This window comes from Hypanus sabinus, chromosome 23, assembly GCF_030144855.1.
Source record: "Hypanus sabinus isolate sHypSab1 chromosome 23, sHypSab1.hap1, whole genome shotgun sequence".
Lineage (NCBI taxonomy): Eukaryota > Metazoa > Chordata > Chondrichthyes > Myliobatiformes > Dasyatidae > Hypanus > Hypanus sabinus.
Genome location: NC_082728.1, coordinates 30754091 through 30781711, shown reverse-complemented (window position 1 = coordinate 30781711; position 27621 = coordinate 30754091). Strand labels below are relative to the sequence as shown.

The following is a 27621-nucleotide window of genomic DNA, read 5'->3' as shown; positions in this document are numbered from 1 at the left end:
AAATGCACAACACACAAATTTTTGTGCACACTCTTCATTTCAAATTAGAAGGAACATTGGGCACTAACTCTAATCATTACCTGATCCCACACATTCCAGACTTTTCGGTGCTTTTAGCCAGAAAGTTAATATTTCCCAAAGTCATTCTAGTTAAGGCCTACCATCAGGTGCCTGTGTGCTTTGAGGACATTCCCAAAATGGCTGTGATAGCCCCATTTGGCCCCTTTGAGTTTCTGTACATTTTGTTTGGGTTGAAAAATGCAGCACAGACTTTCCAAAGGCAGACGGATTCTGTATTGAAATAATTTGATCTTCTTTTTGCTTACATACACAGCATACTTGTCACTAGTGCATCCAAATCTGAACACAAATCTCACCTGCGCACATGGGTTGATTATTTACCCTGCTAAATGCTACTTTGGGTTGATAACCATTGACTTTCTTGGCCCTTGCATCTCCACAGAAGGTGTGAAACCCCTCCCATCGGAAATAGCGGCTATTATGGATTTCCCTCTTCCCCACACTATTACAAACCTACAGGAGTTTTTAAGCATGGTGAATTTCTATTACTACTTCATTCCACAAGCTTCTGGACTTAGGCTTCCCCCATATAGTGCACTTAACAGCAATTCCCCTAATCAAGTGCTTGACTGGTCAGCGGACATGACCAGGACATTTGATGATACTAAATGAGCTCTTTCCAATATGACTCTAATGGCATACCTGCTCCCCAACACACCCATATCCATTACAGCTGATGCTTTAGACTGTGCTGTGGTTTCTCTGCTCAACCAGTTGGTCAGAGATGTGTGGCAGCCACTCGCCTTCTGCAACTGGCAGCTCCGTCCCCTAAGAAGGAAGCACAGCACGTCTGGCCGTGAGCTTCTCAGTCTCCAGCTGGTTCGCCGCCATTTCAGTTTTCTTCTAGACGGTTACCATTCCACAGTGTTAATTGACCACAAACCCTCATGCATGAAAAGGCCAAAATATCCAAACCTTGGTCTGCACAGCAGCAATGCCAACTGGCCTACATATCAGAGCTCACATCTGATATACAATATATCAAGGGGAAAAATAATGCCATGGCCATTTGTCTGTCACCGCCAACCTTTGAAGCCACACACGTACAAGTTGACTATACTGGCATGGCAGCCAACCAAGCATGTGACCCAGAGGTCCAGGCTTACCGAATAGCAGTCAAAGCCCCTCTGGCTGACTGACATTAAGTTTAGGAAAACTGGGGCTTCTCTCCTGTGTGACATCTCAACCGGTCATCGCTGCCCCATTGTGCCCAGGAACTGGAAACAGACAGTTTTAAACTCCATATGTGGCCTCTTGCATCCAGGCCAGAAGGCCTCTCAGGAACTTGTTGCACTAAAGTTTGTGTGGCACAGCATTAGGAAGGACGTGCATGATTGGATGACAGCCTATGTAGAGTGGCAGTGGGTAAGAATCAACCATCATATCCAGGTGCCATTAGCATCTTTTGAGATCCCTGAGAGGTGGTTTTAACATGTCAATGTGGACCTAGTCGGTCCTCTTACTATGGCTTCCTCTTACAATATGGTGAACCATACCACCAAGTGGCCAGAGGTTGTCCCTCTCACAATGACAATGCCTGCAGACCAGTCTTGAGTGTTCATTAGCCGGTTGTTTGGTTTGGCACCTCATCTCATATGCCCTCTGACCACGGCCCCCAATTCATATCAGATCTCTGGGCTGCAATGGTCCAGAACCTCAGTGTTAGGTTACATCGCACCATGGCATATCAGCTGCAGTCCAAAGTCCAATGTGAGCAGTTTCACTGCTCCTTAAGAAGCTACTCTGAGGGCTTCCCTAACCAATAAGTGTTGGTATGACCTGCTGACTGAGTTGTTGGCTGAGTTGGTATACGAGCAGCCATTATGAGTGACAATAGATTTCTTTCCTGATGCCATGACTACTACCTTCTTGGCCTCTCAGCAGTCTTCCATGCTTCTCAGTAATTTCAATTCCCTTCACCTATTCCTACTGTAATGCATGGATCTATTTATTTTAGAACATCCCTCTCCCTCTCCTCCCTCTCCTCCCTCTCCTCCCTCTCCCTCTCCCTCTCCCTCTCCCTCTCCCTCTCCCTCTCCCTCTCCCTCTCCCTCTCCCTCTCCCTCTCCCTCTCCCTCTCCCTCTCCCTCTCCCTCTCCCTCTCCCTCTCCCTCTCCCTCTCCCTCTCCCTCTCCCTCTCCCTCTCCCTCTCCCTCTCCCTCTCCCTCTCCCTCTCCCTCTCCCTCTCCCTCTCCCTCTCCCTCTCCCTCTCCCTCGTGTGAATGCACCAGTTAAAGCCATCTCCTGCATGTGTACTTTTACTAATTTGATATGTAGTTGCACAGATGCAACATCTACCTCACATCATGACATACAGCACTCTTGGGTTCCTGTTAGCCTACATTCTGCCTCATTTGTTTTTGTCTGCCATGATGCACACCAACAACCCACTTGGCCCCTGTGTGATGGCCAATTCTGCATTTTGCAAATAGGGAGAAAAGACTCTTATCATGGATAAGAGGGGTAAACCTGAACATATTTCAGTAGATCATCATAAACCAGCCCACCAAGATTTGGGGTACTCCACTGCGATGCCCCTGCCATCACAACATGACCCTGAGCATGTCAACACACCTCTGGATGAGTCAGAGGCCTCTGATGTTACTCCACCCAATGAACATAGTCCCTAAGCTGGGCAGCTCCTCTGTGCTCCAGACAGGTTCACAATGTCAGTTTTAGTGAATTCTAGGGGGACCTGTGTAGAGTAACGTAATTGGTGGAAACATGTATAATTCACAACCACCAACACTTAGTTGGAGTTGCGCTTTAAGAGGCTGATCTGAAGTGATGATGTAATTATGTAAAGGGTTTCTACTGTGCAGTTTTTTGAAGTTCAATAAATGAGTTGTACGTTTTTTTTCTTAAACATAAAATGTCATAAGTCGTTTTATTTGTGAAAACTTACAGGTCCACCCGTTCACTTGATCATTAATGCAAATATCTAACCAGTCGATGTGACAGCAACTCAATGCATAAAGGTAGCGAGAGGTTCAGTGGTTGTTCAGACCAAACGTCAGAATGGGGAAGAAATGCCATCAAAGTGGATTTGACCATGGAAGGATGTCAGACAGCGTGCTTTGAGTATTTCAGAAACTGTAGATCTCCTGAGATTTTCATACACAACAGAACCTAGAATTTATAGAGGATGGTGCGATAAACAAAATAAACCCAGTGAGTGGCAGTTCAGTGGGGGAAAACGCTGTGTTAATGAGAGAAGACAGAGGAGAATGGCCAGACTGGTTCAAGCCGACAGGAAGACAACAGTAACTCAAATGGCCACACGTTACAACAGTGGTGTGCAGAATAACATCTCTGAATGCACAACACATTCAACTTTGAAGTGGATGGGCTACAGCAGCAGAATACCCCAAACATACACTCAGTGACCGCTTTATTAGGAACCTCCTGTACCAAATAAATTGGCAACTACGTGTAGAAGCATAGCCTTGCAATAAAGGAATTTTCAAGGGATTTTACCACAAGTTCTGAAGAGAAAAATGATGCAAATAATCAAAGGATAAACATGATCCATTAATTTATAGAACTGAAAATCAAATTGATCCTGCAAAAACTGTTAGCGTTATTTTTAATTATATATTTTAGATTTTAAAATTGTTGTTCTCCTTATTTGTACTAGCACTGTACTAACATCAATTAGGAGATTGATTCAACTCTTTAGAAATATTAGCATTAATAATTACGTATTTCTTTGAGCATTGGTATTGTAAATAACTTATCAGACAAAATGGAATGTAAATGTTGCTGAATCAGAAGATGAAATGAGGCAGAGGAAAAAATAAGAACGTGTAGAATGATGGAAAGCAACAGATGCCATTCTCTGCTTCCAAAATTACACAGAGTCTGTCTATCTTGCAAGAATCATTTCATTTTCTATTGAATTTATCACACAAATGCTATTTGATTCTCAAAGATTAATCAAGTGTAGTCACCCAAGTTCCAACAGAGTTGGAACAGAGTTCAATGGGAGTAGGTTGTTTAAATGGTTTTGGCATAGACTAGATGGGCTGAAGGACCAGTTGCTGTGCTGTACTTTTCCATGACTCTATTTCTCTCTTTATGACTCTCTGTCCAAACCAATAGAGTTTTGACCAACGGCCAATCCGGACATCGGAATTTTGGGAAGGAGGGGACTTAAATCAGGTTCACTTTCTGAGGATAAAAGGCATTCTCTTCTTTATATCTTCTCAGCTAGGACAGTAGGGATGACAGGCAGGACAGTGAAATGCTCATCTTGCAGGGATGTGGGAAGACAGGAAGACCTCCAGTGTCCCTTGTCCCTAATGACTACAGCTGTGAGAAGTGCATCCAGCTGCAGCTTCTAACAATCTACGTTAAGGAGCTGGAGCTGGAACTGGATGAACTCTGGATCATTTGGGATGCTGAAGGGGTGAATGATAAGACATATAGAGAGGTTAGTTCCACCCAAGGTGCTGGACACAGGATACTGGAAAAGAAGTAATGGGTGACAAGGAAACAGCAGGCAAACTGGGTAAGTGTTTTGTATCAGTCTTCACAGTGGAAGATAGTAGCAGTATACTGAAAGTTCCAGGTGTCAGGGGTCACCATAACTAGGGAGAATGTTCTTGGGAAACTAGAAGGTTTGAAGGTAGATAAGCCACTTAGGCCAGATGGTGTACACCCCAAAGTTCTGAAAGAGGTGGCTGAAGAGATCTATCAAGATGAGGCTGTTTAACAAGCTATGAGCCCATGGTATTTCAGGAAAGATTCTGGCATGTATAGTCTGTGTAGGGACCGATTCTCTTTACGTTATATGTCGACAATTTGGATGATGGAATTGATGGCTTTGTGACAAAGTTTGCAGACAATATGATGATAGCTCAAGAGGGAGGTAGTTTTGAGGAAGTAGAGAGACTACAGAAGGATGTATACAGATTAGGAGGATGGGCAAAGAAATGGAATACAGTGTCAGGAGGTGTATGGTCATGCACTTTAGATAAAGAAATAAGAAGGTTGACTGTTTTCTAAATGGAGAAAAATACAAATTACAGAGGCATAAAGGGACTTGTGAATCCTTGTGCAGGATTCCCTAAAGGTTAATTGGCAGGTTGTCTGTGGTGAGAAAGGCAAATGAAATGTTAGCATTCATTTCAAGAGGACTAGAATATAAAAGCAAGGATGTAAGTGAGGCCTCACTTGGGGTATTGTAAGCATTTTGTGGAAACAGGAGAGTGTACAAAGGAGTTCATAAAAATGATTTCAAAATTGATTGGCTTGTTATATGAAAAGCGTTTAATGGCTCACGGTCTGTGTTTGCTGGAATTCAGAAGAATGAGTGGTGATCCCTTTGAAACCTATAGAACGGTGAAAGGCCTTGGTAGAGTATATGTAAGAGGATGTTTCGTTTGGAGGGACGGTCTAAGATCAGAGGATACAGCCTCAGAATAGAGAGGCGTCCTTTTAGAATGGAGATGAGGAGGAATTTCTTTAGCCAGAGGGTGGTGAATCTGTGATATTCTTTGCCACAGACAGCTGTGAAGTTCAAGTCTTTATACATATTTTAAGGCAGAGGTTGATAAATTCTTCATTGGTCAGGGCACGAAGGGATATGGTGGAGAGGCAGGAGATTGGGGCTGAGAGGAAAATTGGTTCTGTGATGATGAAATGGCAATGCAGACTTGATAGGGCCAATGGCCCAATACTGCTCCTACATCTTCTGGTCTTATAGTCTTATTCAACTAACAGTCTTGCCTTGTACTTCACTGTAGCAAAGATTGTATTACATGGCACATTTTGTAACAGACAGCACATATACCATGGTACATATAACCACAATTTATCCCATTTCTCCTGGTCACTAAAGCCCTCCATTCCAGACAAAATAGAGAGCTCTTGCTTTTTTGAAAAAAAAAGGTAAAATTCATGTCACTAACAGTGAGTTTCATATATCAAATTATGCAACATTATTACAAAGAACAAAATATAGATCAACACATTGTTTCTTACCTATGCAATTAACTAGACATCTCAACGATTTCTACTTCCTGCATTGATAATCCCAATGGATTTCTTCTCCAAGTACTTCACAAATAACTAATTACGTTATCAACTTGTGCTATAATTATTATCATGATCCCATACGATTATAATACATAGTGTTGCACATGTTATCTAAAAGTGAATTGTGAACACCGTTCAAAATTGAACATATATCCATTAACTGACACAGCAATATATTTCTACATTGTTTCTTCTATCTTGACTACCCATGGATAGAGTCACAGAAACTGCAGCAGAGAAACACTCCCATCACCCCATCTTGTCCTTGCTGATCTATTTATCTACTTAGCCCCATCACCCTGCACCTGGACCATAACCCTCCCTACCCCTCCCATCCAAATTTCTCTTAAATGTTGAAATCAAACCCATATCCACCACTTCCACTTGCAGCTCATTCTATTCTCTCACCACGCTCTGAGTGAAGAAATTACTCTTCGTGTTCCCCTTAAACATTTCACTTTTCACTGCCTTACCAGTTACTGTGTAAGTCCTATCCTGGTTTGTCATCCCAAAGTGCAACAACTCACACTTGCCAGCATTAAACACCATCTGCCATTTTCAGCCCATTTTTCCAGATTGTTGCTGTAGATGTCAAACAACAATGGACCCAGCACCAATCCCTACAGCACCCAATAGTCGCAGGCCTCCAGTCAGAGAGGCAACCACCTACTACCAGACCATATCATATCTATTTCTTCTTCTTTGAGATCATTGTTTCTGAATTGCACTCTGTGGATTGGTTGTCATGCTTCAACCATAACTATTTTAAACCTTGCTTGGTACACATTGGCACCATCTTATTGAGCCGACATAAGTACATCAATTTAGTAAACCATTTAGGGCAATAATCAGACCTTCCAGATGAGGCAGCACTTCAGCTGTGAGGCTGTTGGGGTCACCTACTGTATGTGGTGCTCCCAGTGTAGCCCCCTCTACACCAACAAGATCCGATGTAGATTGGGGGATCACTTTGTTGAGCATCTTTCCTCCATTTGCAACAAGCAAGATTTCCTGATAGCCAACCATTTAAATTCCAATCTCCATTACCACTCTGACATGTTGATCCATGGCCTCCTCTACTACCACAATAAGACCACTCTCAGATTGGAGGAGCAACATCTCATACTCCTCCTGGTAGTCTCCAGCCTGACACATGAACATCGCTTTCTCTACATTCTGATAATTTCTCCCCCTATCATTTCTTTCTTTTTCTCATTCCCCTTTCTGGCTCCTCTCTTACCCCACCTCCTCCTCACCTGCCTATCACCTCCCTCTGGTGCCCCTCCTCCTTCCCATTTTCCAATGGTCCACTGTCCTCTCTTATCAGATTCCTTCTTTTTCAGCTCTTTACATTTTTTCCATCACCTCCCTTTCCCACTCACCTACCTTACCCTTCACCTGACCTCACCTATCACCTTCCACCTTGTAGTCCTGCACTTCCTCCCACCTTCTTATTCTCAGGGTCTCAGCTCAAACGTCATCTCTTTATTCCTTTTTAAAGACACTGCCCAACCTGCTCCAGCATTTAGTCTGTTTTATGCAAATCAAGGATTAATGTTACATCACCTATTGGATCTTCAGAAGTCCTGAATTCCTTTCATTTCACAATCCTCCCTTGAGGATCCTGCCCAATCTGAGCTTGACTTGGTCCTTTTACAAACTTGAGCAACAGAAAATTGATTGTCATGCTTTTCCAAGACACAGTCTCGCCCACTTAAACTGACTTCATTGAAAGGCCTTGCCTCAACTCCATATACGGAGTTGCTCACCTGTTTATATTCAGTAGATTCTTGCAATGGTGCAGCTGTCATGTGAACATTAACTGCCCCATACAAATCCCAAACTTATAAGCAACTTGCCTTTGAAAACTACTTCTTCTACCTTAGATTCAATTTTCATTGATGACTGCTTATCACTTCCAGATATTTCATCCTGATTTATATTTTTAGTGTTCCTGATGCAGTTTCCTCACCTTTATGACCTCTGCAGATGACTCACTACAGACCCCAACTGTCAAAGTATCTTCTTCAGTTGTATTCATCTAATATTCAATATTTACAGCAACATATAAAAAAAATTACGCTGACCTTTAGATACATACTGGCTCATTGGAAAGCAGTTCCATTTCTCCCTTCTTATACTGCAATTTTCTTTTTATTCTACTGCAAAGCAAACTTGTGCATAGGAATCAACACTGCAAACCCACCAATTGTGAGAAACATTCTGGGAGATGTCAGCCATTCCCCAGGCAACTGGCAACAGTTTTTCCAAGAGCTGTATACATGATGAACACTGAAATCCTAAAGTTGCTGTCGGCTGTCTGTTGGAGTTTTTTAACTGCAATGCTAAGTCAAAAAAAGTGCCAATTATCTGAACTTATACTTTGAACTAGCTGTGAAAATCTGTGCCAAATGGGATGTGGAACAGAGTCGAATTCTTTAATGAGTTAATGCACTGTGAGGTGCTATGGACAGAGGCAAGTTTTAATTTTTTTAACATTACTGAATTAACTTTGTGCTTTAGTATGTTTTAAAAGATTTGATTTTTTAATAGTTTTGATTTTCATAAATTTTGGTTGATTCTGCATGGCAGAATGTCTTGGTGAAGTCTGGATGGAACTGTTACTAGAAAGTGCCTCATTATAATGGAGACTAGACTAATGACAGAATAATAAGCTCATCACTGGCTGCAAATCTATAGCTATTGTGTATGATTGACAAACATTTAAAAAATAAAATGTATTTAGTGTATGTAAGGGCAGATTTAGAAATGTGTCTTCTATATATGCTGAATGCACAGTGAATGTAGAATGCTATTTCTGAAGTCTTCTTCCATTAAGTTGAATTTAAGTGATAGAAATGGAATTTCTGATTTAAATGCAAAGTGATTATTGTTAATATTAATAGTTCTAAATGGGGAGCTATGATTAAAGGTTTGTGGCCCAGGGATCAGATCCCATTCCCATACTGTTCTCTATTTGAATTCTTAACCTAGTAAATTGTACTAAAAGTAGAATATCTATAATTGTATATAATATGGATATTTGAGGTAAGGATAATGGATAAAATTCAAAGTGATCCCCAGAGCATAATATGCAATGAGGAGTCAAGAGAGAGAAAGAATTCTTTAATCTGTCAAGCCTGTTCCTTTCATTGATATTAAAATCTATCATATCTTTTAAGCAACAACAACTTTAAAACTACAGTGTTTTAAAGATAACCAAGAGCTTCACAATAGCAGTATCAAACTAATTTTAATATCAAGCAACACAAGGTAAAATAGTAAAGGAAGAATGTTTTAAGGAATATTTTGAAGGTGGGAAGAGGTGACTAAGATCCAGGGCTTAAGAGCTTTCTGGATAAAAGCACAAGAACAATGAGAGAGTGATAAAATTTGAAGATGATAAAGAAGCAAAAGTTGGAAAAGTACCAATGTCCCAGGGGCAAAAGGACTGGAGGAGATTAGGTACAAGATCATGGGTTCTGAGAGTAAGGTTGAAAATTTAAAAATTGGGTCTTGCATAATTGTAATCTAATTTAGCTCAGTAAGCATGAAGATTGTGAGTGTGTAGTCTAGTGCTATTTGGAAACAGGGACCAAAATTTTATCGTCCTCAAGTCTATGGAAGATTGAATGAGGAATCACTTCCAGGTGTTTTGGAATGATGAAAACTTACAAAGCCAGTAATCAAGATTTCAGTGTATGGGTTAAGCACAGGCAGAGTCTTATCAATTAATATTTTAAAAGTCCTTAAATTTACCATGGTTGTCATAATTCATGTGAAATGCATTGCACTTTACACCACAAATATTAATTATACAACAGTTTACCATGCTTCATGGAATAAACAAGTTGTCTTTCCTGACTCATTTACTGACGTTAAATTTTGAAATACAAAAGGGATTAATCATATTGATGGTGTTAATGGTGGGTGCTCAGAAGGAACGAGCCATCCTTTACTTGGTCTACTGATCCAAGTAAATTCTCCTCCAGTGGCTTCACATTGAGAGGTGGAAAATGTTACGATGTAGATTAAAACTCTTGAAGTGTGTGGTTGAAATCTCCCTGAGTTTGGACCTGAAAAGGACAAGTTGAAGCTTTCAGTAAATCTGGTTCAAATAAAAATCCTCTGGTTCAAATTTTGCTCACCCTGGCATTTTGCCATGTCCTTGACAGATGGCAAAGTTTCAAATGTGCTGATATCTTGAGGGAGCAAAACTTTTGATCCCTAATGCATAAATGAATTAGTATTATATTTCAACTTGTTACTACACTAGCCTAATCACTAATTAAGAGTATACATAAAACCAACTTCTAAGTTACTTCAATTTTCCTCTGACTCTCCAATTGTTCTAATTCAATTATGACATAAAATATCATATATTGCTGTGCAGCCTGGCACATTTCGCAGTACAGGATTGGTCTAGTTGATGCCTGCATCTGAATGTTTTCTCACTTACTGATGATGTCACTGTCATAGGGCAAATCAATGGTGGTGATGAATCAGCTTAAAGAAGGGAGATTGAAAATCTAGCTGAGTGGTGCCACAGCAACAACCCCTTACTCAATGTCAGTAAGACCAAGGAAATGATTACTAACTTCAGGAGAAGAAAACTGGAGGCTTATGAGCCTGTCCTCATCTGAAGAATAGAGGTTGTGAGGGTCAGCAAATTCAAATTCCTTGGTGTTATCATTTTGGAGGATCTGGCCTTGGCCCAGCATGTAACTGCAATTATGAAGAAAGCACAGCAGTGCCCTTACTTCTTTAGAAGTTTACAAAAATTCGGTATGACATCTAAAACTTTGACAGACTTCTGTGGATGTGTGATAGAGGATATATTGACTGGCTGCATCACAGACTAGTATGAAACATCAATGCCGTTGAATGGAAAATCTTTTTTAAAAGGTACTGGTAAGGCCCAGTCCATCATGGCTAAAGCCCTCCCAACCATTGAGCACATCTACCCAGAGCGGTTTTGCAAGGAAGCAGTAGCCATCATCAGGGACACCTACCACCCAGCTCATGATCTTTTGTCACTGCTGCCATCAATAAGAAGGTACAGGAGCCTCAGGATGCACACCACCATTTTCAGGTGCAATTATTACCCCTCAACCATCAAAATCTTGAATTAGAGGGGATAACTTCATTCAATTTCACTTGCCCCATATTCGAAATGTTCCCACATCCTATGGACTCATTTTCAAGGACTCCTCATCTTATGCTCATCTTATTGCTTATTTATTTATTATTATTATTTTCTTCTTTATGTACTTGCACAGTTTGTTGTCTTTTGTACATTGGGTGAATGTTCAAGTTGGTGTGGTCTTTCATTGATTCTGTAATGGTTATTATTCTATTATGGATTGATTATGCTGACAAGAAAATGAATCTCAGGGTTGTAAACAGTGACGTATATATACTTTGAGAATAAATTGACATTGAACTTTGAACTTGGCATCGAGTGAATTAGCCAATCTGGCTTTTCATGTACTTGTAGTGAATTTAGAATTAATTTTTGTTTTTCAACATTTGAGTTTCTAATTCCAATTCTTTTTCTCTTGAATTCTCTTTCTGAAATTGATGTATCTTCTTTCTTATTTTGTTGGACCTGTTTTGCATTTTACTTTACCAACTGGTGCTGAATGAATTCAGAGTAAATCTAATATTTTGATTTACAAGTGGTAACTTTTCCATTATGGAACAAAACCATTTCAAGTTTTTTTCAATCTAAGAACAAAATGTATGCAAGAAGTATTTGCCTATCAGATATAAAGCTATATGATTTAATTTTGTCCATTTTTGATCAAATTAATCTAATGTGTAATAATTCATCTCCATTTGCATGTATTAATTTATGACAGCAACAGTAAATTTAAAATATCCACATTAGTTTACTAAAGTAGTATCAAGCTCAGCAGGTTTAAATGCTCACAGACGTCCATGGTAGCATAGTGGTAAGTGAGACACTATTACAGCTCAGGGTGTCATAGTTTAGAGTTCAACCCCAGCATCTTCTGTGAGGAGTTGATAAATCATCCTCTTGAAACATGGGGGTTTCCTCCAGGTGCTCTGGTTTCCTCCCACAGCCCAAAGACACACTGGTTAGTTGGTTAATTGGTCATGCAAATTGTACCATAGTTAGCCTAGGGTTAAATTAGGGGGTCGCTGGTATTGCAGCTCAAAGGGTGGGAAGGGCCTATTCTACATTGAGTCTCTAAATAAGTAAATAAATAAATGTTTTTCATTGCATTTTCTACATACAATAAATCATTTTGTGCAGTTAGATTCAGCATTGAAATGTCATTCTGTCGTTAGCTATGTAATGATAACTTTATTCTCAATGTACATCTCTTGATTTTGCCATTTCTAATCAGAGATGTGTGGTCTTTGTGCCACATGGTGAGTCAGCCTGTTAAATGGGATCGACCTTTGAAATTAGCTGTGAACTGAAATTTGGATCCCTTCAAACATCTAAAGTAACACAGTGATAAGCAAGCCGGTTGTGAACCCTGCTTTAGAAAAGCTCTGCTCTATTGGATTCCAAGGCAAGATTATGCAGAACACAGCACAAGAGGATGTCCCTACAAATTCTGATTGATCGTACTTGAAGCCATTCACAGACACTTTCCACTTCAAGTCCTGTTTTGCAGTGTCAATAAGAATCTCAGTAATGATATTGATATAAGAAGCCACAAGTTCCTTGTTATATGTTTGTTAGGCTGCTTTTCATATCTGGTGCAAAGGGAATAATCCCTGGAGATTAAGAAGATAAACCATCTTTGGACTCTACTTTCTCTTAAGATAAAGCTTGTAGGATCAATTCCTCATGGCAAGTGCATTGACATGCTTGATTCTACTGTGGTGGTAAAAAATTAGCTAGACATTCAGGAGTGCAGTTTCAGTTAACAGAGTCCAGGGCATTATGGATTGGGTCTTGGCAGCTGCAAGGTTACAATCAGTCACCCATATTACTTATGGGACACTAGCAGTGGAATGGAATTGTGAAGCTCTTTCAAGCGGCTATTGTTCAGTGGTGAATGTTATAAAGGCTCAGCATAAAACATCAGTCACTTTTCTCAAAGTGTGTATGAACACTGGGCTGACTAAAACTGCAGATATTCCAAGAATTAGCCAGAAAGAAATGAGAATCCTAAATACTGAAAGCCACATTGACTTTGATGGGTAATAACACTGTAACTGAGATTGCAAATGCTGCTGTTTGAGACAGCACAGCTTGTTTTTATCTTTCTATTAAGCTTTTGCTTTCTGAGCATTTCTTCGCAGTAAATTGAAGTAAATGTGCCTGGGATAGAGTATTGATATCTTGCACAATGTTATCTATCAATAACATTCAGCCGCTGATCCTCTACCTGAATTATGTGCTGTGCCAGTGGGTGATCTGCATGCAATTCCCATTGTACTAAGTATATAGATATTCTTCCAAAATCAATAGCTTCCTGAGGTAGCTATTTTACAACAGATGCTGTCTCATTAACATTTTGAATTTGATTATTTCTTTAAATCTCAAACAAGCTAGCATTAATAGATTCAGTATAGTTTTTCCAGCATTTCTCATTTCACTATAAGATGTATTCTTAATGTTAGCAATATGAATTTGAAGATGGATCTAGTGGTGTGAAGTATCATGGTTAATTGTTTTAATGATTACTTACTTCCTTTAAGGTTGAGCTGATGATTGAATTAATTATTGTTAAAGAATTGCCAAAATAGAGTGGCAGACCGTGTTTCTATATCCAACTAAAATCTGTGCTGGTAATGTCTCTTTAAGTACCACAATGGCAGACTGCAGTGTTTTCAACGATGATGTTTTCAAGGTGCTACTTACATATTCACTTTTTGCAGTTACTTTCCTGTTTATTTTAGATTATACTTAGCTTATGATGAGTCCACACAGATGCCTCAAACTATGACTGGCAAATTAATCATAAATTGCTGAAGTGGTTAGTTTCTAGTTAAAATAAGTAATGGTTTCCAGTGAATTAGTGAAACCTTGATGACTGTGATTTGGATTATTGGACAGATTGTGCCCTGAAGTTGAAGTTTCACTTTTGATTTATTAACTTTATCTTCTGCCTCACATTGATCCAGGTCTTCATTTTAACACATAAAGGAATGTACCAAAATATGTGTCTTCTTAGCCAGGTAGCAGATGCAAAGGCAGTTCTGCAGGCAAATCTCTAACTGATGCCTGTTAAGTGTGACAGGAGGCACATTTTGGTTCTCAATGTACAAGAGATTCTAAAACTTAATATGCCATTAGTCCATTTATAATGAGTATCAAATTTAAAGCTCCATTTGCAAGGAGTAATTTTTCAGTTTTCTTGTGAATAGAAATCAAATATAGAAGTTCATAGGCACAACTTTAAAAATGATTCATATACTTAACTATGACTTTACAGTACGATGAAATATATTGGAGCACTACTATTAATTAAGTACTTCAGTGAAAAATTATTTGAGTAAATGAGTGAAGATATCTTATTCTGGGCCCTGGAACAACTGCACTTAGAATGTTTTGTGCAAGCCTGGTCTCCTCATTTTAAGAAGAATATGTCTGTGATAAAGGGAGTATATCAAGGGTTCACTGGTTGATTCCTAGAATGGGAAATTGAGGAGAGATTTAGCATGCAAGACTTATACTCTCTTGGGCTCCAAAGAATGAGAGGCTATCTCATATAAAATGTTACAGAACATGACATGGTCTTTTGAGTTATCGAGCCATTGAGTAATACAGCCCAGAAACTGGCCCTTCTATCCCTACTGCTTCATGATGACCACAACATCCTCCCTGCTAGTTGCAGTTGCCCACATATGGCCCATAATGTTCCAAGCTATTCCCCGCATGCACCCATCCAAATGCCTCTTAAATGTTGCAGTTTTACTTGCTTTACCCACTTCTTCTGGCAGCTCATTCCAGGTTATTTGCTTCCTTCTGTATAAACAAGTTACTTCTCAGACTTCTTTTAAATCTCTCCCCTCTTATCTTGTATCAATGCCCTGTAGTTTTGGACTCCCCCAACCCTGGAGGAAAGGCTGTGACTGTCCACCTTATCCATACCCCTCATGAATTTATAAATCTCTCTGAGGTCACCACTCATTCTCCTGCTCGCCTGGGAATAAAGATCCAGTGTGGCTAACCTCTCCCTATAACTCAGCTCCTCTAGTCCAAGCAACATCCTCATAAATCTCTTCTCTACCTCTTCTAGTTTGACAATGTTGACCAAAGTTGTACACTGAACTCCAAATGTGGCTTCACGAATGACTTACATAACTGAAACATTATGTTCCTCCTCCTAAACTCGATGCCCTGATTGATGAAAGCCAGCATGCTAAGCACCCTCTTTATTACTCTATCTGTTTACATGGCTGCTTTCAGCAAACAGTGCACTTTCTGTTCTTTCTGTGCCAGACCATACATTAGAGACCTGCATTCATTGTATAAGTCCTACCCTGGTTTGCCTGTCCGAAATGCTTATCTGAATTAAAATCCATTTGCCATTCCTCTGCCTATTTACCAAAATGATCCAGATTTCTTTGCATTTCATTGTAGCCTGTTTTACTATCAACCAGGCTTGCTGTTAGTATCATCAGCAAATTTGCTAATTGTGGCATATACATTCATATCTAAATTATTTCTGTAAGTAGTCACTAGCAGAGGTCCCAACGCTGATCCCTGGCGCACCCCATTGGCACAGGACTCCAGTCAGAGAATTGATCTTCAACAACCACCCTCTGTTACTAGGTGATATTGAAAGGATAAAACCGAAATCCAAACTGAATAAATATCAGAAAGGATTCATAAAAATTGCATTGGCAGTAGCCAAAAAGGCTATTGCAGTTACTTGGAAATCAGATTCATACTTAAGTATAGATCGTTGGAAGAATGAAATTTTTTGCTGCATTCTACTTGAAAAAATTACTTATAATTTAAGAGATAAATATGAAATATTTCTGAAAATTTGGTGCCGTTATTTACAAAAGATAGGATTAAATATATAGGTGCTCTGAAGATAAAATTATTGGTTATCTGGGGAAAGAAATAAATATATATGCTAAAGCTATTATGAACTCCATGGAGCATGTGGGGATCTTCAAGGCATTCTTTCTTTCTTTTTTTTTTCTCTTTTTATAGGGATATGTTAGGGTGGAGGGGTTAAGGGGAGGGGGGAAAGGTTGATAATTTTTTTAATAATTTTTTTCCTTCTGTAACCTATTTGAAAATTCAATTTAAAAAAAATTATAAAAAAACAACCACCCTCTGCTTCCCATCATCAAGCCAATTCTGAGTCAACTTTATGAGCTCCCCTTCAATCCCATGTTAATCCCTAACCTTCCAGATCACCCTGCAATGTGGGATCTTGTTAAATACTTTACTAAAGTCCAAACAGACATCTTCCACTGCCCTGCCTTCATATATCCTCTTAGATACTTCTTCAAAAAACTTCAAAATATTCAACAGATGTGACCTAGCACAAACAAAACCATGCTGTCTATTGCTAATCAGGTCCACAGCATCCAAGTGATGGTAGATCCTGTCCTTCTGAATGCCCCCCTGTAACTTCTCAACAACTGGAGTCTGTATCAGCAGTGTGTAGTTTGCTGTCCTGTTCTTGGACCCTTCTTCAGCAATGGAACATTAGCCACCTTCCAGACATTTGGAGCTCTGTCAGTGGCTAATGATGAAGTAAATATCTCTACAAGGACTTCTGCAGTTTATTCTCTGGCCTTCCACAAACAATAGGGAAGCCATGGGGATTTTCCTCCCTAAAGGCAATTCTAGAGTGCAGGTACCTCCATCCTTGTAATATGCATATGATTCAAGACTTCACTGCTACTGTGAGCAGTTTTGGGCCTTATTTGAGCTTATCTAATAAAGGATGCGCTGGCCTGGGAGAGGGTTCAGAAGAGATAAACGAGAATTATCCCGGGAATGAAAGGGTTAATGTATAAGGAGTATTTCAAAGGTTCAAAGGTCCAATTTAATGTCAGAGAAATATATGCAATATACATCCTGAAATGATTTTTGATGGCTCTGGGCCTGTACTCACTGGAATTTAGAAGAATGATAGGGGATCTCATAGAAACCTATTAAATATTGAAAGGACTGGATAGAGAGGATGTGGAGAGAATGTTTTCTATCATGGGGGAGTCTAGGACCAGAGGGTATAGCCAGAGAATACAAGCACATTCCTTTAGCACATAGAAGAGGAGGAATATCTTTAGCCAGAGAGTCATGGTCTCAAAATTACCACCCAAGACTGGAGTGGGAAGAAATTTCTTCACCCAGAGCATGGTGACTCTGAGGTAATCTCTGCCCAAGAAAGCTGTGGAGGCTCAGTCATTGGGTCTATTCAAAATAAGAGAATAATTGAGTTTTTGGATATTTGTGAAATCAATAGATACAGGTTTAATGCTGGCACGTTGCAATGAAATTAAAGAACAATATTGATGCCATTGAATTGTGATACAAGCATGAAGAATGGAAAGGCCCCTTGCTGCTTTGTTTTTGAGTGTTATGTTGTGCACAATCCATGAGATTCATGGTTGAAAGACTGTTAAAAATTGTGTACAATTCTATAAAAATATGCAAGAACGTCAGAAGATTACAATTGAGAATAATGGATCTTTTTTCAATCTCTGCTTTCTTTCATTGTGTGGATTAATAAAGTGGATGAGAGCCAGGTGGACCTCGGACCCTTGCTATGCGTATTATGGTGTAGATGGCACAGACTGCTCTTTCCTTGAATACCTCAGTGAAAGAGAGTGGTTCTGTCCTCCTTTACCATGGAAGAATCGAACAGCTGTCCCTACCAGAACAGAAACAAAAGTCCAGGTATGCTGATGCTTTAATATTAAAGAATAATCAGTGTATTAAGAACAAAAGGAGCATTCAAAGATCATTGAAATATCAGAGCCGTTTAACTCTTTTATGTTTTTTTTATCTGAATTGTCTAAACAAACAGTTTATTGTAAATGTTTCCTATTAATTGTTAATGATTTTATTCTAACAGAACCTGGTTAACTTGATTTTTCTTACTCAAACATACACTCAGTGGCCATTTTATTAGCTGCCTCTTCTACCTAGTGAAGTTCCCACTGTGAATATATTCTTGGTCTTCTGATTCTGTAGCCCATTCACTTCAGGGTTCAATGTTTTGTGTGTTCAGAGATGCTCTTCGCACACCACTGTTATAACATGTGGTTGTTAGAGTTATTGTTGCTTCCTGTCTGCTTGAACCAGTCTGGCCATTCTCCTCTGACATCTCTCATTTACAGGGCGTTTTTCCCCACAGAACTAAAGATCATTAGATTTCTTTCTGATTTCCACACCATTCTCTGTAAACTCTAGAGACTGTTGTGTGTGAAAATCCCAGGAGATCAACAGTTTTTAAGATACTCAAACCACCCCGTCTGGCACCTACAATCATTCCACTGTCCAAGTCTCCTGATCACATTATTTCCCATTCAGATGTTTGTTCTGAACAACAACTGAACCTCTTGACTATACCTCCATGCTTTTATGCATTGATTTTCTGCTACATAATTGGGTGATTAGATATTTGCATTAATGAGCAAGTGTCATGCGGACCAAATAAAATGGCCACTGAGTGTAGCTGAGCTCAATATTCAGAATCTAGGCATCTGAAAAACATATATGTTTGATCCCATTCCACTTTGAAGCTGTTACAAGTTAAAGTTTCAATATTTCTAAATTAAGGTCTCTACCTGCTGCATTGCATCTGCAGAGGTGACTTTGAGTTAGCAGATGATGAATCCAATGTTGTTGAGATTGTCATTGACGTGACTGAGTCAGCCTTCCAGGCTTATTGTTAGGAGATAATAATCACACATTATATGCTTCTGATAGTGAAGCTATCTGCATATGTACTGTATAACTGAAACCATGAAATACTGCCAGTCAAATCACTTTCCATATCATGAGGTTAATAATACCCTTTGTCCTGAACCACAATGAAATAACACAAAGATAATCAGTAATAAGAAATATACTTAATCAAAATTCACTGCTACGCATTGCAAATAAGCACATGAAACTATGTGAAAACTTTGGGTGACAATCTATTCTCTGGGGTCAGAAGCTCAATATAAATACTGAAGAATTTGCTGTTGTGTGCTATCATCTGAATCTACAAATTAGATTTCTGCTTTGTAATTTACTTGCTATTATGCTCCTGATTTTGACAGCCTATTTGCAATACAATGCTCCAAATACTACTGATGGAATGGCTAGATAATAATACATGTTGTGATAGCTTTTCTAATGCCACTGATTTATGTTTTTCAATGCCCTATGGTGTGCCGGTTTGCTGGAAAATCTTCAGATCTTTTTTAACACAGGGATGACATCCATCTATACAATCCTCCTGCCAGTGAAACTGAAGGTGCTTGCATACTACATGGAAGTATTGGCACCTTTGGTGCAACCTGATTTGCTTCCTGACCCTCTACTGGGTTGTCTCCTTTTGGATCCAGAAAGATGAGAAAAGTTAGACTCCCCTTGGAAAATCCACTGCTGGCAGGAACAGGAAACACTTCCTCAACAGAGCCACTATCAGAAAGACACAGTTAGATTTGTAGGATGCTTTCGATTTTTTTTGGAGCAGCAAATGGAATCTTCTGCCAAGGAACCAAATGGAATACTGCCAGATTAGGATTTACAAATCTACAATATAGCCACTATTTTAAAGCATCAACTGAACTCAATGCAAGCAATCAAACTTTGTATGAAGACTTTGCATTTAGACAGTCAGCTGGCAGCTTCATCTGTAGAGATCTGATGGCTTTGTTCTGTGTGGAGTGGAGACAAGTCAAGTCAATTCACTTTTATTGTCATTTTGACCATAACTGCTGGTACAGTACATAGTAAAAATAAGACAATGTTTTTCAGGACCATGGTGTTACATGACACAGTACAAAAACTAGACTGAACTACGTAAAAAAAAAAACACAACACAGAGAACGCTACACTAGACTACAGACCTACACAGGACTACATAAAGTGCACAAAAACAGTGCAGGCTTTACAATAAATAATAAACAGGACAATAGGGCAAGGTGTCAGTCCAGGCTTCAGGTATTGAGGAGTCTGATAGCTTGGGGGAATGAACTATTACATAATCTGGCCGTGAGAGCCCGAATGCTTCGGAGCCTTTTCCCAGCAGGAGGGAGAAGAGATTGTATGGGGGTGCAAAGAGAGTTCATAATCCAGGAAATGATGTGTTACCTTTTATATCGATCACCTTTATTTGTGTATCCATATTAGCAGAGCTCAGCAGTTAGGTTTCAATGAGATAACCAGTCATTCTTCTGAATTTTAGAGAATACTGGCCCAGAGCCACCATACACTCTTCATATGACAAGCTGTTCAAACATGGAATACTTTCGGTGAACCTCTTTTGAACCCTCTCTGGTTTCAGCACATCCTTTCTAAAATAATGGCTCAAAATTGCTCACAGTCCCCCAAGTGAGGTATCACCAATTGTTTATAAAGTCTCAATATTACATCCTTGCTTTTTTATTCTAGTCCTCTTGAAATGAATGCTCACATTATATTTGCCTTCAGAACTACAGGCTCAACCTGCAAATTAACCTTTAGCAAATCCTGCACAAGGACTCCCAAGTCCCATTGTGCCTCAGATTTTGTATTTTCTCTTATACTGTACTGCTAGTTTCTTCCACAGTGAAGACTGATGCAAAATACTTATTCAGTTCAACTGCTATTTCATTGCCTTCCCCATGATTACTTCTCCAGCATCGTTTTCCAACAATCCAATATCCATTCTCACCTCTCTTTTACTCTTTATGTATCTAAAGAAATTTTTGATATTTTATTTAATATTATTGGCTAGCTTACTTTTGTATTCCATCTTTACCTTCTCAATTATTTTTTTAGTTGACCTGTTGGTTTTTAAAAGTTTCCCAATCCGCTAACATCTCACTAATTTTTGTTCTATTATATGCCCTCTCTTTACTTTTATGTTGGCTTTGTCTTCACTTGTTAGCCACAGATGTGTCATCTTTCCTTTACAGCTATATTGGTCAGACCCCACTTGGAGTACTGTGCTCAGTTCTGGTCACCTCACTACAGGAAGGATGTGGAAACTGTAGAAAGGGTGCAGAGGAGGATTACAAGGATGTTGCCTGGATTGGGGAGCATGCCTTGTGAGAATAGGTTGACTGGACTTGGCCTTTTCTCTTTGGAGCAATGGAGGATGAGAGGTAACCTGATAGAGGTGTATAAGATGATGAAAAGCATTGATCATGTGGATAGTCAGAGGCTTTTTCTCAGGGCTGAAATAGCTAACATGAGAGAACACAGTTTTAAGGTGCTTGGAAGTAGGTACAGAAGAGATGTCGGGGGTAAGTTTTTTACGCAGAGTGGTGAGTGTGTGAAATGGGCTGCCAACGATGGTGGTGGAGGTGGATACAATAGGGTCTTTTAAGAGACTCTTGAATAGGTACATGGAGCTTACAAAAATAGAGGGCTATGGATAAACTGGGGTAATTTCTAAAGTAAGTACATGTTTGGCACAGCATTGTGGGCCAAAGGGCCTGTATTGTTCTGTAGATTTTCTATGTTTCTAATAATTCTTCCTCTTTAGGATGTATATATCCTGTGCCTTCCAAAGTGCTTCCAGAAATTCCAGCTATTGCTGGTCTGTTATCATCACTGCCAGTGTTCTTTTCCTATCAGTTCTGGCTAGCTCCTCTCTCAAGCCTATGTAATTACCTTTATTCCACCGTAATACTGATGCATATCACCTTAGTTTCTCCTTCTCATATTTCAGGTTGAATTTGATCATATAATGATCACTTGCCCCTAATGATTCTTTTGCCTAAAGTTCTCTAATCTATTCCAGTTCATGGCAGAACATCCAATCCAGAATAGCGATCCCCTGGTGGGCTCAACCACAAGCTGCTCTAAAAAGCTATCTCATAGGCATTCTAGGAACTCCCCCCCCCCCCCTTGGAATCCAGTACCAGCTCGATTTTCCTAATCTACCTGCATATTGAAATCCCCCATGACTATTGTAACATTGCCCTTTTGACATGCATTTTCTACATTCCATTGTAATCTGTAGATTACATCCTTACTATTGTTCGGGGGTCTGTATATAACTCCCATAAGGGTCTTTTTACCCTGGACTTTCCTTAGCTCTGTCCACAAATAGCTCTATCCTTCCGACCTGATGGCACCTCTTTCTAATGACTTGATATCAATTTTACCCACAGAGCAATACCACCCTCTCTGCCTGCCTGCCTGTCCTTTCAACACAATATGTATCCTTGGACATTAAGCTTCCAGCTATAATCTTTTTTCAGCTATGATTCAGTGATGCCTAAAAAAATCATACATGCCAATCTGTAACTGTGCTACAAATTCATCTAGCTTATTCTGTATACTGCGCCCATTCAAATATAGCACTTCCAGTCCTGTGTTCATCCTTTTCAATTTTGTCTGCCTTTTTCATTGCAACTCATCCTGTTGATGGCAATCTTGCCCTATCATCAGCCTCTCCTTGCTAGAAGTCTTACTACACATTGACAGTGTTTGTAAACCATTTACCCCATCTTCTGCTTCCAGTTTAAGATGACATTGGTGAACCTCTGCAACTTCTGGCTGGTGGCTAACAAAATAAGGATAGTAACTAAATACTTTGGTACCCACACTTTTTCTGGCAAATGATCATCGCAAGTATTAGTCTGTAACTTCCCTTTGGACTTGGAGGCAATTTGATGTGGCAGAACCAAGGCAAGGCGAGGCTGCGGGCCTTTTGCCGAGAATGCAGAAGAGCATGAAACTCGGGCACAGGCCAAACTGAAGCCATGGGGTCCAGGCGCCAGACTCAACTGAGCATGATATGCAGTTGGAGAGTTACAGGTCAAATTGAAGCGGCAAAATCTGCCGTATCCAAGCCGTTATTCAGATGGATATTTAAGCACCAGGACAGATCAAAAAGCTCAGGATATCGAGGCCCAAGGTGAGGTACAGGCTGGGACAGATAGTTGCTTGAAACAGCGGAATCTGATGTTCAGTTGGAGAGTTAAGCACTGGGCCTGATTGAAAAGGTCAAGGTGTCGGAGACCAAGGTGAGGCACAGATTGATTAAGATCACAGCTCCACAATGTTTACTCAGCTCTGCACTGAACTATTGGACTCTTCCGTTCAGAAATACCACTTGCTTGTGATTACTGTCTTCATGATGTTTTTTTTTCATTGCACATTGCGTGTTAGGGATGGTCTTTCTAGTAGGTTATTTTATTCTTTTATTTTCTTATGGACATGATGTAGTCTTTTATTACTCTCTATGCATTGGGTGTTAGACAGTCATTTTTCATATATATGGAGTTTGTGTTTGTGTTTCTTTGTTTTGTGCCTGCCAGTTAGGAGACGAATCTCAAGGTTGTACAATGTATACAGACTTCGATAATAAATGTACTTTGGCCGTTGAACTATCACTTCGGTTTCCATTCTCCTGCCATATTATTTTAAACCCACCTGCACAACTCTAGCCAACCTGCCTGTAAGGATATTGGACCCCCCCCCCCCCAGTTCAGGTGTAACCCGTCACTTTCATACAGGTTGTACCTTCTTCAGAAGAGATCCCAACGATCCATAAATCTGAACCCCTTCCCACTGCACCAATCCCACAGCTATGCATTCACCTATTAATTCATCCTGTTCTTGTCCTCACTGGCACGTGGCCCAGGCAGCAATCCAGAGATTACTATCCTGGAGGTCCTGTTCCTTAACTTTCTACCTAGCTTCCTAAAATCTCTCTTCAGGTCCTCCTCACCTTGTCCACCTATGTCATTGGTGCCAGATGTTCCAAAAGGGACAGGAAGGGAGGTAAAAAATAAAGGTGAAGGAGTGGCATTACTAATCAGGGGTAGTATCAGTATGCAGTAAGGCAGGACAACTTGCAGGGATCATCTACTGAGCTAATGTGGGTGAAAGTTAGAAGCAGGAAAGGAGAAATCACTCTATTAAGAGGCCTTCCTTTAGCAATAGAGACACCAAGGAGCCGATTAGATAGCAGATTTTCGAAAGGTGCAAAGATAAATAGCTTGGACCTGAACCCAAGTTTAAACTAATTTGGCAGGGGAATGGAAACCAGAATGAAGAGACTCAGGATAGGATGGGTGGTAAAAAAGCAAAGGTAGCATGCAGTCAGACTGTTAGGAAGGCCAGACAGATGATAGGACAAAATTGCAGCCATCAGGGTGAGTATCAGCGCATTCATCATCATCATCATCATCAGGTGCCATGCCCAGATTAAGCTTTGACTGCCATGGTCCACACACTCCTGTTTCGGGTCAAGTGGATCAATTCATTGGTATTCATTTCCAGTTCTCTGGCTGCTGTCTCCATCATCATTTGTTTTTGCCTTCCTTTTGCTTTCTTCCCTTCAACCTTTCCCATAATTACCCTGCATTTCAACTCCTCTTTCCTCATCACATGTTCAATGAAGTTACGTTGCCTTTTCATGATCTCATACATTATTTCTCTTTTTGTGCTTGCTCTGTTCATGATATGCTCATTAGATATTTGTTGTTGACTTCAGAAGGAGTAGCAGACCGCACAACCCCATCTACATCAGTGGTCCGGAGATGGAACAGGTCAAAAGCTTTAAGTTCCTCAGGGTGAATATCACAAATGAACTGACTTGGTCTAACCAAGCAGATTCCACTGCCAAGAAGGCCCATCAGCGCCTTTACTTCCTGAGAAAGCTGAAGAAATTTGGCCTGTCCTCTAAAATCCTCACTAATTTTTATAGATGCACCATAGAAAGCATTCTTTGAGGGTGCATCACAACCTGGTATGGAAGTTGTTCTGTCCAAGACCGGAAGAAGCTGCAGAAGATCGTGAACACAGCCCAGCACATCACACAAACCAGTCTTCCTGGACTCACTTTACACCACACGCTGTTGGAGCAGTGCTGCCAGGATAATCAAGGACACGACCCACCCAGCTGACACACTTTTTGTCCCTCTTCCCTCTGGGAGAAGGTTCAGGAGCTTGAAGATTCATATGGCCAGATTTGGGAACAGCTTCTTTCCAACTGATAAGACTGCTGAACGGATCCTGACCCGGATCTGGACCGTACCTTCCAAATATCCGGACCTGACTTGCACTACCTTACTTTCCCTTTTCTATTTTCTAATTATGATCTATAATTTAAATTTTTATTAAATTTACTTCAATTTGTACTTCAGGGAGCGCGAAGCGCAGAATCAAATATCGCTGTGATGATTGTACGCTCTAGTATCAATTGTTGGGTGACAATAAAGTAAAGATACTTGTTTTGTCCATGATATTCTTTGCATCCTCCTCAAAAACCACATCTCTGCTGCTTCAATCCGTTTCCACATGTTACTAGATATTGTCCAACATTCTGAGCCATATAACATAACTGGATAAGCGTAACATTTCAGTTCTCTGAGGCAGGTCGTCATGCCTAGTTTCGTGTTGGTCAGTATACTCTTCATTCTCGTAAAGGTGTCTTTTGCCATCCCTATTCTTCTTTTGATGTCCATGTCACACCTGCCATCTGATGTCACCCAGTTTCCTAAGTAGCAAAAGTTCTGTATTTGTTTTATGTCTTCCCTGTTTATTCTCGGCCTGCAGATAGGATTCTCCTTCTTTTTGGATATCACCATACAATCTGTCTTTTTGCAATTGATAGATAGACCCATTTTTGAATTTTCTTCAACAACTATATCAATTAAGTTGTGTAGTTCTTCCTCCATACTTGCAATTAACACAGATTCATCTGAATAACTGAAATTATTGATGTTTTCACCGTCAGCTTTGATTCCCAATATGTCTCTTACTTTTTGTAATATTGTTTCACTGTACACCTTAAAAAAATCAGGGAGGAAACACACCCTTGTCTAATGCCTCTCTTGATTTTCGTAAACTGACTCACTTCTCCATCTATTCTTACAGCGACAGTTTGTTCCCAGTACAGATTTCTAATTAGGCGGAGGTCTTCCGAATCTAGATCTAGAATTTCCTGTAATATTTCAAATAACTTATTATGCTTCACTTTATCAAATGCTTTTGTGTAGTCAATAAAACAATCAAACAAATCTTTCTGCACTTGAATAGCCCATTCTGATAATATCCTTAACCTCAATATTGCGTTTCTTGTACCTTTGTCTTTCACAAAACCACATTGTTCTTCAGTGCATTAGGGATGCAGAATCAAAAATGGTAGCAAATACTCAAAGTGTTACATCTCAAAGCATGGAGTATAAGAAATAAGTTGGATGATCTTGTTGCACTTTTACAGATTGTCAGGTACGACGCTGCGGTCAAAACTGAATCATGGCTGGAGGATGGTTGTATTTGGGAGTGAACGTCCAAGGTTACACATTGTATTGGAGGGATAAGAAGTTAGGCAGAGGGGATAGCATGATTATGCTGGTAAAGAAAGGCAATAAATCATTAGAAAAATGTGACATGGTATTAGAAGGTGTTGAATCCTTGTGGGCTGAGTTAAGAAACTGCAAGGGTAAAAGGACCTCCAAGCAGTAGCTAGGATGTTTACAGATTACAACAGGAAATGGAAAAGACATGTCATGAAGGCAATGGTATGGCAGTTATGGGAGATTTTAATATGCAGGTAGATTGGGAAAATCAAGTTGAAATAGTTCTCAAGAGAGTGAATCTGTTGAATGCCTATAAGATGACTTTTTATAGCAATTTGTCATTGACACTACTAGGGGATCATCCATGGTGGATTGGGTGTAATGTAATGAACTGGAGGCAATTAGAGAGCTTTAAGTGAAGGAACCCTTAGGAGGCAGTGATCACAATATGATAGAGTCCCACTTGAAATTTGATAGGGAGAGAGTATAAAGTGTGATGTAGCAGTATTTCATCGGTGTACAGGAAATTACAGTGGTATGAAAGAGGAGTTGGCCAAAATAAATTGAAAGGAGATGCTGGCAGGGATTTCAGCAGAGCAGCAATGGTGTGAGTTTCTGGGGGAAAACGAGGAAGGTGCAGGACAGATGTATTCCAGATACAAAGAAATACTCAAATGGCAGAATAGTACCATTGTGGCTGACAAAGGAAGTCTAAGCTAATGTAAAAGCAAAAGAGAGGCGTACAACAAAGCAAAAATCAGTGGGAAAATAGACGATTGGGAAGCTTTTAAAAAGCTACATAAAACAGCTAAAAGAATCATGAGGAGGGAATGAAAGCAAGCTAGCTAGCAAACAATATCAAGGTAGATTGAAGAAGATTTTACAAGTATATAAAAAATAGAGATGAGAGTGGATATAGACATCTCTGAAGAACTATCTTAGGTCCAATATATTGTTACGATCATGAAAACGGCCCACCAGGAGTTTGAGGAGATTTGGTATTTCACCAAAAACTCCAGCAAATTTCTACAGGTGTACCATGGAGATCATTCTGACTGGTTGCATCACCATCCGGTATGTAGG

The 27621-nt window shown here is 39.8% G+C and overlaps 1 protein-coding gene across 1 annotated transcript in view; it reads left to right on the top strand.

Moving 5' to 3' along the window:
* LOC132380092 (alpha-1,6-mannosylglycoprotein 6-beta-N-acetylglucosaminyltransferase B-like) overlaps positions 1 to 27621 on the top strand; it is a 919103-nt gene that overhangs the window by 505057 nt on the left and 386425 nt on the right. Inside the window, exon 6 of the mRNA XM_059948641.1 lies at positions 17810 to 17974. Within this exon, the coding sequence (XP_059804624.1) occupies positions 17810 to 17974 (165 nt within the window). The remainder of the gene's footprint in view (positions 1 to 17809; positions 17975 to 27621) is intronic.